General features: G+C 40.3%; 1 protein-coding gene across 2 annotated transcripts in view; it reads right to left on the reverse strand.

Annotated features, from left to right (window-relative positions):
* Window positions 1-12052, reverse strand: part of LOC137037715 (BOLA class I histocompatibility antigen, alpha chain BL3-6-like) — a 28940-nt gene extending 16888 nt beyond the window's left edge. Inside the window, exons 1-5 of one of the 2 annotated variants that reach the window (XM_067411929.1) lie at window positions 11707-12045; window positions 9089-9328; window positions 6860-7126; window positions 4074-4352; window positions 7-132 (exon numbers count right to left, since the gene is read on the reverse strand). In XM_067411929.1, the coding sequence (XP_067268030.1) occupies window positions 7-132; window positions 4074-4352; window positions 6860-7126; window positions 9089-9328; window positions 11707-11767 (973 nt within the window). In that variant the 5' untranslated portion in view covers window positions 11768-12045. Of the gene's footprint in view, window positions 1-6; window positions 133-4073; window positions 4353-6859; window positions 7127-9088; window positions 9329-11706 lie in introns of both variants that reach the window. The other variant, XM_067411930.1, reaches the window with a different exon arrangement.
* Window positions 12053-14578: the final 2526 nt, after the last annotated feature.

Raw genomic sequence — 14578 nt, forward strand, 5'->3', positions numbered from 1 at the left:
ACTCACCATTTGATCTTCTCCTATTGTAGGTGAAGTAACCAATCACAATCACAGCGAGAACTACAACTGCAGCTACTCCTGCTACAATATACCATGGTAGATGTTCTGGTTCACAGTTAGAACATGTTCCATCTGCAGAGTTACAAAAATAATAAATTACTCATAATAATAAAAACTCATTATAAATGTTTTTTTATGAAGTGCTAAAAATGAGTTGAGACACATTATTTGTAATTGTAGTGGTTTTTCTATATGCCGTGGCAAGGTGGTAAGATGTTCTCCACTCATAGTTTGGAATAAACAAATAAATAATGTACATAGTGATCTCTGCTTCAATGTGCGGCGAGGGGGGCGTGGTTCAGCGAGGTCTGCAACGGGAGAGAGAGCGTCAGGAGATGCTTGGTGAGTGAGCGGGTTAAATATAAATCAGGAACACCTGTTTCTCATTCCAGTAATCGGCGCGGAGACAGGATAAAACGCCGCGAGAAGCAGGAGTGTGTGTGAGAGAGAGGGGAACTGCTGACTGAGACGCTGGTCACGACAGCAATACTGAAGTGAAGCCCTTTGTGGTCTTTCTGTTGAACAGTTTTGAGTTATTGAATAAAGCTCAGTCAGCAGTTAAACGCAGACTCCATCCTCTTCCTTCCAAACGAACTTTTTTCTTACTACACTGGTGCCGAAACCCGGGAAAGAAGACTGGTGGCCGCTGCCATGCAATCAACTTCCCCACCCCGTTTGCTGACATCATCGCCTCCCTCGTGGTCTTACATCAAGAACAACATCAGGCCCTGCTGGACCTGAGGAACGACCAGGAGCGCTGTTTCCAGACCATCTTGCAGACCCAGCAGGAGGACCGCGAGAGGTTCCGGAGCTGGATCGACCGGGAGGATCGCACGGAGACCGGCGGGCAGCCGGATGTGCCCACCCACCTACCCCTGAATAAAATGGGTCGCCTGGACAACCCCGAAGTCTTCCTCGACCTGTTTGAATGTTCCGCTGAGGCGAGTGGTTGGCCGCGGGACCAATGGTTGATGAGATTGGTCCCGCTGCTCTCGGGCGAATCACAGGTGGCGGCACAGCAGCTGCCAGTCCAGAACCTTCTGGTCTTCAACGATCTTCGGCGGGCCATCATCCAGTGGGTCGGTCGGACCCCGGAACAGCACAGACAGCGCTTCCGCTCCCTGGAGGTGGGTGAGTCGGGCCGACCCTTCGTGATGGGCCAACAGCTCCGGGACTCGTGCCGCAAATGGCTGCTGGCGGAAGGAAGCAACATCGACCAGGTCGTCGATCGTGTGGTACTGGAGCAGTTCTATTCTAATCCAATGGCTGTGCATCTAGGACAAACGGCAACACTAAATCGCCTCATGACCCGATTTTTTTGGCCGGGCATTCACGAGAATGTGCGCAGGTGGTGTGCGTCTTGTCGTGAATGTCAGTTGGTAAATCCACCGGCCACCCCAAAAGCGCCTTTGCGCCCTCTCCCATTAATGCAGGTCCCCTTCGAAAGAATTGGTATGGACCTCATCGGGCCATTAGAGCAATCAGCGAGAGGGCATCGCTTTGTCTCTCTGCAACATTTCCGCTAAGAGTGTTGCGGACGCTCTGTTTAGTTTAATCTCCCGAGTGGGGATTCCGAAAGAAATCCTCACTGATCAGGGCACGGCGTTTATGTCACGCACGTTATGCGAACTTTATGAATTATTAGGCTGGTTCGTACCAGCGTCTTTCACCCACAAACGGACGGGCTGGTCGAACGTTTTAATCGCACGCTTAAATCCATGATTCGTAAATTTGTTCAAGAGGACGCCAAAAATTGGGATAGGTGGTAAGAACCCCTGTTATTCACAGTGCGAGAGGTCCCGCAAGCCCCGTGGGGTACTGGACGTCCTAAGAGAGACTTGGGGAGGATGGACCATCTCAGGCCAAAAACGAAATTCAGTATGTGCTGGACTTGAGAACAAAACTCCACACTTTTGGGTGGCTATCTATGGAGAATTTGTTGCAAGCCCAGCACAGACAGAGCCAGCTGTATGACAGGGGGACTAATTTACGCAAATTTTCACCAGGAGATAAAGTGCTTGTATTGCTCCCCACTTCAAGTTCGAAATTACTTGCAAAGTGGCAAGGACTGTTCGAGGTTACACGGCATGTTGGCGAGCTCGATTATGAGGTGATACGTTCCGATAGGAGAGGAGCACGTCAAATTTACCACCTCGATCTCCTTAAAAAATGGAATGAGACAGAATCGGTGATGTTGGCGACGGTGATTAGCGGAGAGGATGATCTCGGGCCAGAGGCGAATGTCAAATAATAATCCCTCGCTCTGGCCCCAGGAGGAGATCACCTCTCGCCCTCCCAGCTCACTGATTTGACTAAGTTACAAGCAGAGTTTGCTGACGTGTTTTCTCTCCTACTGGGTCGTACAGACCTCATTCAGCACCACATCGAGACAGAGCCGGGCGTGGTGATTCGCAGCCGGCCGTATAGGTTGCCTGAACACAAGAAAAAGGTAGTTCAGGCGGAATTAGGGGCAATGCTTGAGATGGGAGTAATAGAAGAATCCAGCAGTAACTGGGCGAGCCTGATAGTTTTGGTTCCCAAAACGGACGGCTCAGTTCGTTTCTGTGTGGATTATCGCAAGGTGAACTCAGTGTCGAAATTCGGCGCGTATCCAATGCCGCGGGTGGACGAATTGCTTGACCGGCTCAGTACGGCTCGATTTTATTCGACACTGGACTTAACAAAGGGATATTGGCAGATCCCCTTGTCGCCATTATTCAAAGAAAAGACAGCTTTCACGATGCCGTTCGGATTACACCAATTCGTTACACTTCCGTTCGGGCTGTTCGGGGCACCGGCTACCTTTCAGCGTCTCATGGATAAAATTTTGCGGCCCCATGGTGCATATGTTGCTGCCTATCTGGATGATATTATTATCTTCAGTAATGACTGGCAGCAGCATATGCAGCATTTGAGGGCCGTCCTGAGATCGCTGAGAGGGGCCGGGCTCACGGCCAACCCGAAGAAGTGTGCGATTGGGCGCGTGGAAGTAAGGTATCTGGGCTTCCACTTGGGGCAAGGACAGGTGTGTCCCCAAATTGATAAGACAGCAGCGATTGAAAAGCTAAGTACCGCACCATGGAGAAGGAGTCAGGTGGGCCGTCCTCACCCTCCGCTATTATCTCCTGGGACGGGAATTCACTCTCTGTTTGGACCACGCTCCCCTGCAGTGGCTCCACCGCATGAAGGATACCAATGCGCGGATCACTCATTGGTATCTGGCTTTACAGCCTTTTAAGTTCAAGGTGGTCCACAGGACGGGTGTTCAGATGGCTGTGGCCGATTTCCTTTCCAGAAATGGGGGTGGGGGGGGGCTGCAGGCTGAGTGGCCTGAGTCGGGCGGTGGGGGTATGTGGCGAGGGGGGCGTGGTTCAGCGAGCTCTGCAACGGGGGAGAGCGTCAGGAGATCCTTGGTGAGTGAGCGGGTTAAATGTAAATCACGAACACCTGTTTCTCATTCCAGTAATCGGCGCGGAGACAGGATAAAACGCAGCGAGAAGCAGGAGTGTGTGAGAGAGAGGGGAACTGCTGACTGAGACGCTGGTCACGACAGCAATACTGAAGTGAAGCCCTTTGTGGATTGTGTATACCAAGACTGGAGTGAAGCCCTTTGTGGTCTTTCTGTTGAACAGTTTTTAGTTATTGAATAAAGCTCAGTCAGCAGTTAAATGCCGACTCCATCCTCTTCCTTTCAAACGAACTTTGTTCTTACTACACAATGCTTTATAAAAAAAATTAAATAATAAATAATAATAATAAAAAAAAAAAAACAGTTTTAAAAGCATGTGAATCTATGGTAAGAACCATATGTTCCCGCCACCTGTCCCTTCCCCAAAATAACCAAAGGAAAGTTTAAATATATGGCATGAGCAGGTGACCTGCACCTACACCACAGTGAACATCGCCATCTAGTGGTTAAATAATCACTACATTAAACTCCTACAGTAATTGTTTGGATTGTCATGTTCTCTTGCTACAACATTGTGAGTGGCTGAATTTATAGTGATATTTACCCCAGACTACTGTAACTGGTTCAGTCAGACTGCTGTGAATGAGCAGACAGTCATAAGATCCTTCATGGTTTCTGTTGATCTCCACACTGATTCTCATCTGAAAGGTTTCATCATCATTTGGTCTGATTCCAGAAGATGTTTGGTTCTCAAGTTCAGTTTTGTCCAATCTAATGAACATCTCAATATATCTGGGGTAGAAACCAGTGGCCAGACACGTCAAAAGCAGCTTATTTCCATAACTGGAAACTTTCTTTGCAAAGACATGAATATCTGGAGAACCTGGAGCAGAAAATAATAAAGCAATTAACAAACATTTACAAAGTATTTAGTTCAGTCTCTGTGGTTTCCATGCTGTGAAAAATTCATAATCTAACTAATTATAATTCATAATCTAATTTCTAATCTAACTCCTATGTAATCCAATGTGACAGTTTAAACTTTAACCAAATTAAGTGTGTTTCACAATGCAAAGGACAGAAACAGATACAAACCTCAGAAAGTTAAATGAAACACTCAAATGAGAATATCACTAATATTTCTGCACCTGTCCTCGCTGGTGATGATAACGATGATAAATCACCTCCCAGCCAACATAGCATGGTGGGGCCCAGATGGGTGTCACCTGGGCTATCTAACTGGGGCCCAGACATTTTTGTCCACGGTTTCCATGGAGGCCCCACATGGGTTATCCCAGATGAACTGAACACTGCTCAGTGTGCACACTACAGGCTGTTAAATGTAACACAGAAACATACTGGAGTTAATGAGATAATTAGGTGATAATGAGCAGAATCACTGAAGGACAGAGAAACAACAAGAACTACAACTTCAGCCACAGCCTTCGATGAAATCAACTAAAGATAAAAGACATTAAATCATTCAAGATCTGATTAAACATCTCCACAAACAGCATTACCAGCTTCACTTATCACTAACCAGACTGACTTTATTTCTGACATTCATCTACAAAAGTTGTTACTGAGAATTACCAGAGGTTTAGATGTTGATGATTTGTTGAAAATACGTTTGGTTTGATCTCACCGTGATCGAGGTCAGCGCTTACTTCAGTTAGGCAGTTTGACTCTTGACTGTTTTAGTGTTTTTTTGGCTGCTTTTGCTGGTTGTTATAGCAAGAGTAAGAGCGAATGTGTTTAGCTGTTGGCAGCTGTTCAATGATATGAATCTAATTATCATCATGTTATGGCTTTGTTCATTGATCTAATGATTGAGCTTCATATGAAAAAAATGTTAATTTTGTGCTGGATCTTCTCCAGAACAACTAAAAAAAAAGTTACAAAAATCAGATCATCATAATAAATCTAAAAAATACAATGTACATTAAATGCTTTAAAACAGCTGCAAGATTTATTCACACACAGACATCAAGAATCAGCGTATGATTCTCAACAATGGTGACATGCTTCATGCTGCAATGCATTCTGGGTGCCTCATACAAAACTCATCCATGGCTCCCAGAATGCATTGCAGCATGAAGCATGTCACCATTGTTGAGAATCATACGCTGATTCTTGATGTGTGTGTGTGAATAAATCTTGCAGCTGTTTTAGAGCATTTATAGTATCATTGTATTTTTGTTTGAAATGTTTAGTGAACAATATATTTTTGTAACTTTCTGATTAATACATTTTTATTATTGTAATTCAAGAAAAGATCCAGCACAAAGTTAACAACATTATGCTCATAAAAAGCTCAGTCATTAGATCAGTGAATTAAGCCACTAAATGATGACTATAGTTTTATGATTTAGCAGCCAACCACATTGTCTCTTGTTTTTCTTGCCATAACAAACTGCCAGAGACAAAATTAAAAGTTATAGTCAAAAGTCAAACGGCCTAACTGAAGTAAGCGCTGACCTCGATCACGGTGACATCAAACCAAACGTATTTTCAACAAATCATCAACATCTAAACCTCTGGTAATTCTCAATAACAACTTTTGTAGATGAATGTCAGAAATAAAGTCAGTCTGGTTAGTAATAAGTGAAGCTGGTAATGCTGTTTGTGGAGATGTTTAATCAGATCTTGAATGATTTAATGTCTTTTATCTTCAGTTGATTTTATCGCTTTCCTGTAGCTCAGTGGTTAGAGCATGGCACTAGCAGTGCCAAGGTCATGGGTTCGATCCCAGGGATTGCACATACTCAGATACAAATGTGTAGTATAATGCAATGTAAGTCGCTTTGGATAAAAGCGTCTGCCAAATGCATAAATGTAAATGTAAATGTATCGAAGGTTGTGGTTGAAGTAAGCCATAGTTGTTTCTCTGTCCTTCAGTGATTCTGCTCATTATCACCTAATTATCTCATTAACTCCAGCATGTTTCTGTGTTACATTTAACAGCCTGTAGTGTGCACACTGAGCAGTGTTCAGTTCATCTGGGCTAACCCATGTGGGGCCTCCATGGAAACCGTGGACAAAAATGTCTGGGCCCCAGTTAGGCTGCCCAGGTGACACCCATCTGGGCCCCACCGTGCTATGTTGGCTGGGAGCTCTTACAGAGAAACAGTAAACAAATGAGAACATCAGATCAGGGCAGAAAAATAAATTTAATTCTAAGAGAAAATACGTTTATTTTTCCATTGGCAAATATTTGTTCTTGGTTTAAGCAAAAATATTTTATGAAATTTTGATATACAAAACAAGACTTAATATCTTGTGTCATTTTGCTTCTTAAGTTTGCACTGGAAAACAAGACAAAAATAAAAAGAAAGAAATTTTTTTTTTTTTTGCAGTGAAAAATACAAAGAAAATCTGATCAGAACTTACTCTTAATTGTGTTATTAAACTTTAAGATCCAGTCAATGCAGTTCTTGAAGAAATCTTTGAGGAACTGGTTTTGTTCTGTTTGATGATCCCATTTCATTTTAGTATCTTTGGTTTTGCGCATTTTATCAAACCACTGCATAGTTTTATAATTATAGGAAAGATAACTTCCATCATATCCATAATCATTAACAGTCTTAAGACTCTTCACGGTCCCATCAGGAAGTTTCTCCAGTTCACAGCCAATTATTCTCTGAAGAACATGAAGCTCTACAATCACAGAACAACACTCATGACAAACTTGAACAACAGTAAAAACATTTATGAAGTTTGTGTGGTTTTTTTAGCTGTTTAATAAATTTACATATTTACAATAATTTTATATATATGTAATTGTTTAAATGTCTTATTTTTTATATAGAGAAATGCATGTTTCACTTGTTCAAGTCTTTGTATTAAATGTTAATTTTTGTATTTCATCCATTCATATTAAGCACACACTGTAAAAAAAGTTCAAAATAATTTTGGAAATGACATACAGTGAGTCTCAAACACCATTGTTTCCTCCTTCATATGTAAATTTGATTTGTTTAAAAGACCTCCGAAGAATAGGCGAATCTCAACATAACACAGACTGTGACGCAACAGCCGGGATCATTAATATGTACGACCCAATATTTGCATATGCCAGCCCATGTTCAAGGCATTAGACAAGGGCAGCCAGTATTAACGTCTGGATCTGTGCACAGCTGAATCATCAGACTAGGTAAGCAAGCAAGAACAATAGCGAAAAATGGCAGATGGAGCAATAATAACTGACATGATCCATGATATCATGATATTTTTAGTGATATTTGTAAATTGTCTTTCTAAATGTTTCATTAGCATGTTGCTAATGTACTGTTAAATGTGGTTAAAGTTACCATTGTTTCTTACTGTATTCATGGCAGGGGCGGAGCCAGATAGTGTAAACATCCGGGGCTTAGCCCAAATCAATATTTGTCCAATGACATTTTAATTTTCTGTTAACAGCTTTACTGACATGAAAGGAGCTTTTGTTGTAGTATTGTTGTTCAGAAAATGTACATTATTTGGCACTGTATTTGGCATATCACAGTTTCGATTTTAGTTCGTTGGTAAAATACAACTTAGAGACCATTTAAGCTTTGTAGGCCTATGTTTTAAATTTTCGGTTTATGATGAAACGGTGGCGGCGCGCACAGGGTCATTGGGAAACACTGAATGAATGTTTAGCTGACAAATGTACTAAAGTTGTAATATCAGCTGTTCATATCATAACAAAAACCCTTCAACCGGACCGAACGAGAGTCTCGAGCTGGGGGGGGGGGGGGGGGGGGGATGGTGCAGACTTAATGATGCCCCAAAAATAGACAGTTAAAAAAATTAATTTAAAAAATCTATGGGGTATTTTGAGCTGAACAGACACATTCAGGGGACACCTTAGACTTATATTACATCTTGTGAAAGAACTTTCTAGGGCGCTTTTAACATATACTGACAACCACCATAATAATGCAGGTGGTAAAAGAGAAAGCCACATGAAGAATCAGAGTTCATCTCAAGTAGCTTTTCCATGAGCTGAAGTATATATTAATATAAAGAAGGTGCACAGAGTCATTCACGCAAACACAAAACACCATCATGGTAACCCACAATACTTAAATAGTACAATAAACATTCATTAAACAACAGAAGATATAACATAAAACCCTAATGTACATAACTGATAACAAAAACTATTAAGAAACATGATTATTTAAACAAAATACTTACAAAATTTACAGCATTTTACTGTGAAAATTACATAAAATGTCTGGTAAGAGCTTTACAGTTTTTCCCATATAATACAGGAAGTTACTGTTAACCTATTTACATATTTATTTATTTTTTTCCGTAGCATTTTTACAATATTTTACCATTAAAATCACATTCATTTTTTACAGCATTATATTTTACATTGTCTATTTGAGTACTATTTGTAACAACATGAACATGAAGAAAACAGCATTATCACTAATACAGTCAAATGGGAAACAAACACCATTCGGTTACACATTTATTAATATATTAAACATTGCCTACATTTATTTATATAAATTAAAACGTTGTTTATCGTTGAATAACAATGAACTGTTGTGATTACATTACACATTATCAATAAAAGATTAAACGTATTGTCAGTAAACAATGTCGATCCAATCAAACACTCACCAGGACACTCCGGAGATGGTGTGCACTTTGACAGATTGTAGAGCAGATTTAGGGACTCTTCTCTAATTTCAGGTGGTTCTGGAGCTTCGGCCCAGTCAGTCAGATTCTTTCTTACCCAGACTCTTTTTTCATTACTGTAGTAAGCGATCTGTTTGTCATCGGACTCACACACACCACTGAATACAGTAAATGCGTCTGTTTTGGTCTTGACTGTAATCATGTAGTGAAGGTAATGTTCATCTAAAGAAAATATAAACCACAAACAGTGAAAACAGGGCGCGACATATTTTCTCTTATCAGACCGTATGTAAAACAACAGGCGACAATATGGTTTCTAGAACTTCCTAAATTGATTATAGTAGCCTTCTTTGATCGCATTTAGACCAGAAAGAAAGGTGCACACAAAACTAATAAATTAAGTGCTTATACCTTGCTTCGCATTGCTTTGAAAAAAGAATAAAAAAAAAAAAAAAAAGCAAACGCATTTTTATGTGTATAGGCCAACAGAAGATGTTATATAGGCCTATATATATTGCCATTTATATTTCGTACATGCACGTGTGTCTAACGTGTCCTTAATCTCTCCTCAAGGCTTCTGACCTTCATTTTCATCCCTGATGGCATGTGTCACAGAAAAGTCATTGTCAAAGACAAATCCTTTTTTGAAGCTCTTGAAAAGACTTCTGACATTCTCTCTAGACTCCTGTACTGGCATATGATTTTGCTTGTTTTAACGAAAAACTCACTTAATTTTGACTTATTTTTTCCTGAAAACAAGAAAAAACATTACTTGTCAAGAAAATGCTTCTTGATCTAAGAACTTTAAGATATTTTGACTAGAAACAAGACAAAAACTCCAAGAACAGCATGTTTTGCAGTGTAGCATATTTGTAAAGTAACACTGTCGACGTGTTGTTACTTGTTCATGACACTGAGAAAGGCCCTTTCTGTTCTGATCTCAACTAGTTCTGAGAGAAAACTTGATGAGGGCAAATACAATAGAAATGACACTGGTTTGATCCCAAGCACTATCATAGTGGTTGCTCCGTTACATACGAAAAAAAAAAAACCCAATCAAACAAACAACAATAAAAAAAGCAAGCAATTCTTGTTAGCAGGTCCTCAATCCAATCACAAGCTCTACACTAATAATCTGAAGTTAAACCTCCTCCTGGTAGGTTTAATTTAAGCCTCAGTTTAGTCCTGGAGTAGCTCTAGTCTTCCTCCAGGATATCAGCTTATTAAACTCTGGACTAGACTAAGTCTAGAACTATTTTAAACCACAGAGAAAGCAGATTTCTGTTAATCTGGTTTAAAGGGCCATTTTATTCCTTAGGACTAGGCTTAATCTCTGTCCGAGAAACCACCCCAAAAAAGGTTTAGTTTCACTGGTAAAATTAAAGTACATTATTAAAGTAAAATTATAAATCCTGTAAAAAAATAAATAAATCGTGAAATAATGGAAATAATGTATCAAACAGTAGGCCTACACATATTTTTTTTTTTCTATTATAACTTTTATGTCATATTGGTTGCTTGGCTGTTTCCTTATTAAGGTCCAGAAATTAGTCAAGTTTTTCATCATGTGTGTGATGTTCTTTTTTAATGTTCATGTTATCATTATGTTATCAGTGTTGGGAGTAATGCATTACAAGTTATGAATGGCTGTTTTTCCTTCCCATTGCGCTACTTTTCCATTGTTTTTCTAAGTAAACACGTGCTAGACGCTTAGGGGCCGTTCACATATCGCGTCTAAAAACGCGTGGATAGAGATCTATCCCTTGCGTTAGCTTAGATATATTTATGGAGGTGAGCAATAAAAACCTCCCTGGCCTGTACAGCTATGATCATCTGTTTTGCTGAGCTTTCGATGTTATTACTGAAAGGCCGAAGCTGATCGGTTGGTTCTTGTCACATGACCTGCGGTGCGCTTGCGGCATTCTGAAAAATTGAGATGTTTTCATCTCGATGCGCCTGGAAAACGCACCGCATGCGCGTCGCTTTCATTATGAGCGCGCGTGCCGCGCGACTACATTTGAAATAACTGACTTGTTCCAAACCGTTGCGCTCACGTCTTTCGTCTTTTACAGCGTCTCGCGCATAACATGGCGTTCTAAAAACGCGGAGTTCAAGTTCAACCTTTTTTAAAAAAACGCGTCCCGAGACCTTGCGTTTTCCCCCCAGTTCCACTGCCCTTGTCTCGCGTTTGTTCAGTGTGAAGGAGCCCTAGCACGAGTTACTTAATCAGATTCGTTTTTTAAAGTAAAGTTGTAAAGTATAGGCTAGCCTTGTAAAGTAGACTAATACTTTACTTTTAGATGTCCAAAATATTTCAGTTACTTTTTAAAGAAAAATCACGCTGTTTTCCCATGTACTGATAGACCTTACTGTCCCCATGTAGAAAGAAATCGGGAGAAATGTTGCACTTTATTTCTCTTCCCCTCACTTCTACGCATAGGGCTTGGGAAACTGCTACAAAAAGATCGATTTCCCTTATGTAAGATAAAATGTGGATGACGGAACTATAATCTGGAAACAAAACAAAATCAAAAGTTTTAATTTATAAATTTGTAGATAACGGAATGCTGCGGATCAGAAAAAAAGAACTCAGTTCTTACCTTGATGCGCATAGATTAGCCATGAGAGAAAAATAAGCAAAACCATTACTATGTCGTCCATAACGAAAGTGTTTTTAACAAGAGCGTTTTTAATTTTTTTTTTTTTTTTACATGTATTTATTTTGTTGCTATTTATATTTTAGACACACTCCCTAGAAGTACAGTCAAGTTTGTACAGTCTATTTTCTGGTTGTGTCGCGCTGCTTCTATGACTGGAAGAGAGCTCATAGGTTTATATATGTATATTCCTGGACGTCAAGCTGCAACCATTGGCTCGATGTACAACAATCTCCGCCCCCTGCGCCCTGGTTGAGGCTGGTGCTGCTGTTTAGTATCATCTTACAGCTGTTTTTTATTTTTTATTTTTATTTTTTTATTTGTTTGTTTGTTTGTTTTTTTAAATGAAAGCTGTTATCCAAGTGATGACATGTTTCACGCATTACCTTTCCCTTTGTGTGTCTTCCTTTTTAAAGGCATTTGATTGCACAGCAGCTAATGATCTTGTCACAGTTAGGACACTTTGTGCCTGTTGTTGGGTTAAGATGTGGTTAAGCAGCACATTCCAGTGAACGCACGGCAGTTGATTTCCTGTTTCTCGTGTGTTATACAGAGGCTGTACATTGTAAGCTACAAATAATTTAAACACAATAATATACTTTAAACTTTTTTATTGAACTTAAACATTAAAAAAACTTTGATATGCATGTTTTTGTTCATGTAATCATATTCATTCATATGCTTATAAAACACTGTAATGCTTGCTTTACATAGAACTGATTTGAAGTCAGATGTATGGGAATGTACAAGATGTATGGAAAAGTGTTTTAAACTTTCTTACCATGTGTGGAAAATTACAGTTGGGTAGCGTTGTGTTACATACAGAAGGGGACGGAGACACAGGTAAAGTGCAAGTAGATGTTTATTGAACAACCAGAGAGTGCAGGTGAGTGAATGCAGGTATATTTCGTGACAGATGATGATCGCGGAGATGATGCTTATCTTGTTTTCCCAGGGATCGTGGATGGCAGGCAGACGTGGAGTTGACGAGACACAGAGACACTCACGGGAGACACGGAGAACACTAGGAGTCGTGGAGAACGCTGGAGACAGGTAAGAATTCGTTAGAGGAGTCCTTGAGGTAAGCATAATGGGTAGGTGTGTTAACGAGACCGGACAGTGATTGTGTGAGTGAGAGTGTCTCTTGTAGTGCCTGTGATGATGAAGTTGATGTGTGACGGGTGTGGATGATCAGTACTCTGGTGAGGGAGTGCGCTGTGATTGGATGACTGTGGAGCCTGGCGTGTCTGTGACACGTTATAACCTTGAAGGCTAGGAAGAGATATAAAGGTGGGAGAAACCCCCCCTTCTTTGTCACACTCTTCAGCAACGTTGAATCTCTGTATGACTGCTGACCTTTCTTTGTACAAGAAATAAAACTTTTAAAAGCCAATTGGGCAAGTTTGTCTCTTTTGCAGTAAGAGTCTTTTTTTTTTTTTTTGCCACAACCATCACAACAGAAACAAAACAACAGTGCAAGACCCAGGAAGTGGTCTGTGTCAGGAGCTTCCTGTTTTGACACTTTTTTTGTTTTATATAACTGGCATACATACATACAGTGGGTGCATAATTATTATGCAAGTTGATATTTTGATCATATTTTTTTTCCAAGCACATTTGACCAATTCCAAACCACACCAATCTTAATAATTACTATTCTACTAAAATACAAATGTTGTATTTAATCATTTATAAGTGAAATATAATTGTTAAGGAAGGCTGGAAGGGAAAAATCCAGGTGTGCAGGCCTCTCTGAAGGCAAGTGCATAATGATTTGGATACACTCGGCTCAGTTGACGGGCATCAACAGGCCTCTCTGAAGGCGAGTCCCTGACAGTATGAGCATTTGTCAGCCAACAAAGACTTGCTGTCAGGTAGCTGGCCTTTGCAGGCCTCCTTGAGAGCATGCACACATCCTAGCACGGCTAAAGTGGATCACTTTCCTGCTGCTGGCTCCCTCTGTGACCTCCACTGACTTTAGCCTACAGCCTGGTTTACCTATTAGGTCAAGCTTATTACTTCCCTCATCTGAGGGCTGGGTGCACTCCCTGCAAGATAATTAACACTTTCAAATGGCCAGAAAGCTACTAAAGACATATTTAAAACAGTCCATGTGACTACAGTGGTTCAACCTTAATATTATAAAGCGACGAGAATACTTCTTGTGCAGCAATAAATAAATACATTTCAAAACACTGCTTCATGAAGCTTTACGAATCTTTTGTTTTGAATCAGTGACTCGGAGCACATATCAGACTGCCAAAGTCAAGTGAACTATTGAAATTTCAAAACACTTATGACATAATGAAGCTTCACTTACTGAAATCATGTGACTTTGGTGCTCTTATTCGAAAACAAAAGATTTGTAACACTTTGAAGCTTCATGAAGCAGTGCTTGCTAAGAAGTGAGTTGCAGTGTTCAAGGAATTGAAGCAAGTCAGTCAGTGTTCTTGTACTCACATTTTGCTCATGTGTTCAGTTAAAAGCTTTGAAGGTAATAAAGCACACGTTAATGAAACTAAGTCGCTTTATTAAAACATCACAGACAGAGTTCAGCAGCTTCATTCATCACATTTAGATGGTAAATGAGTGAAATCAGTGGGATTCTCCTGACTTTCTTTGGGAATGTCTGCGCATCAGAAACAGGAATCACTGATCATTCAGTCTAAGATCGGCACAGATTGAGAGTTTAATTGAATGCATCAAAGAAAAAAACACTCAAGCCACTGAATGAAATGTTTTGTTCAATTAACCCTTTGAAAGGGCTTGTTAAAGGGCTCAGAGAACAACGATCATAGAATAACGTGTAGGAGAT

Source organism: Chanodichthys erythropterus, chromosome 15 (assembly GCF_024489055.1).
Source record: "Chanodichthys erythropterus isolate Z2021 chromosome 15, ASM2448905v1, whole genome shotgun sequence".
NCBI lineage: Eukaryota > Metazoa > Chordata > Actinopteri > Cypriniformes > Xenocyprididae > Chanodichthys > Chanodichthys erythropterus.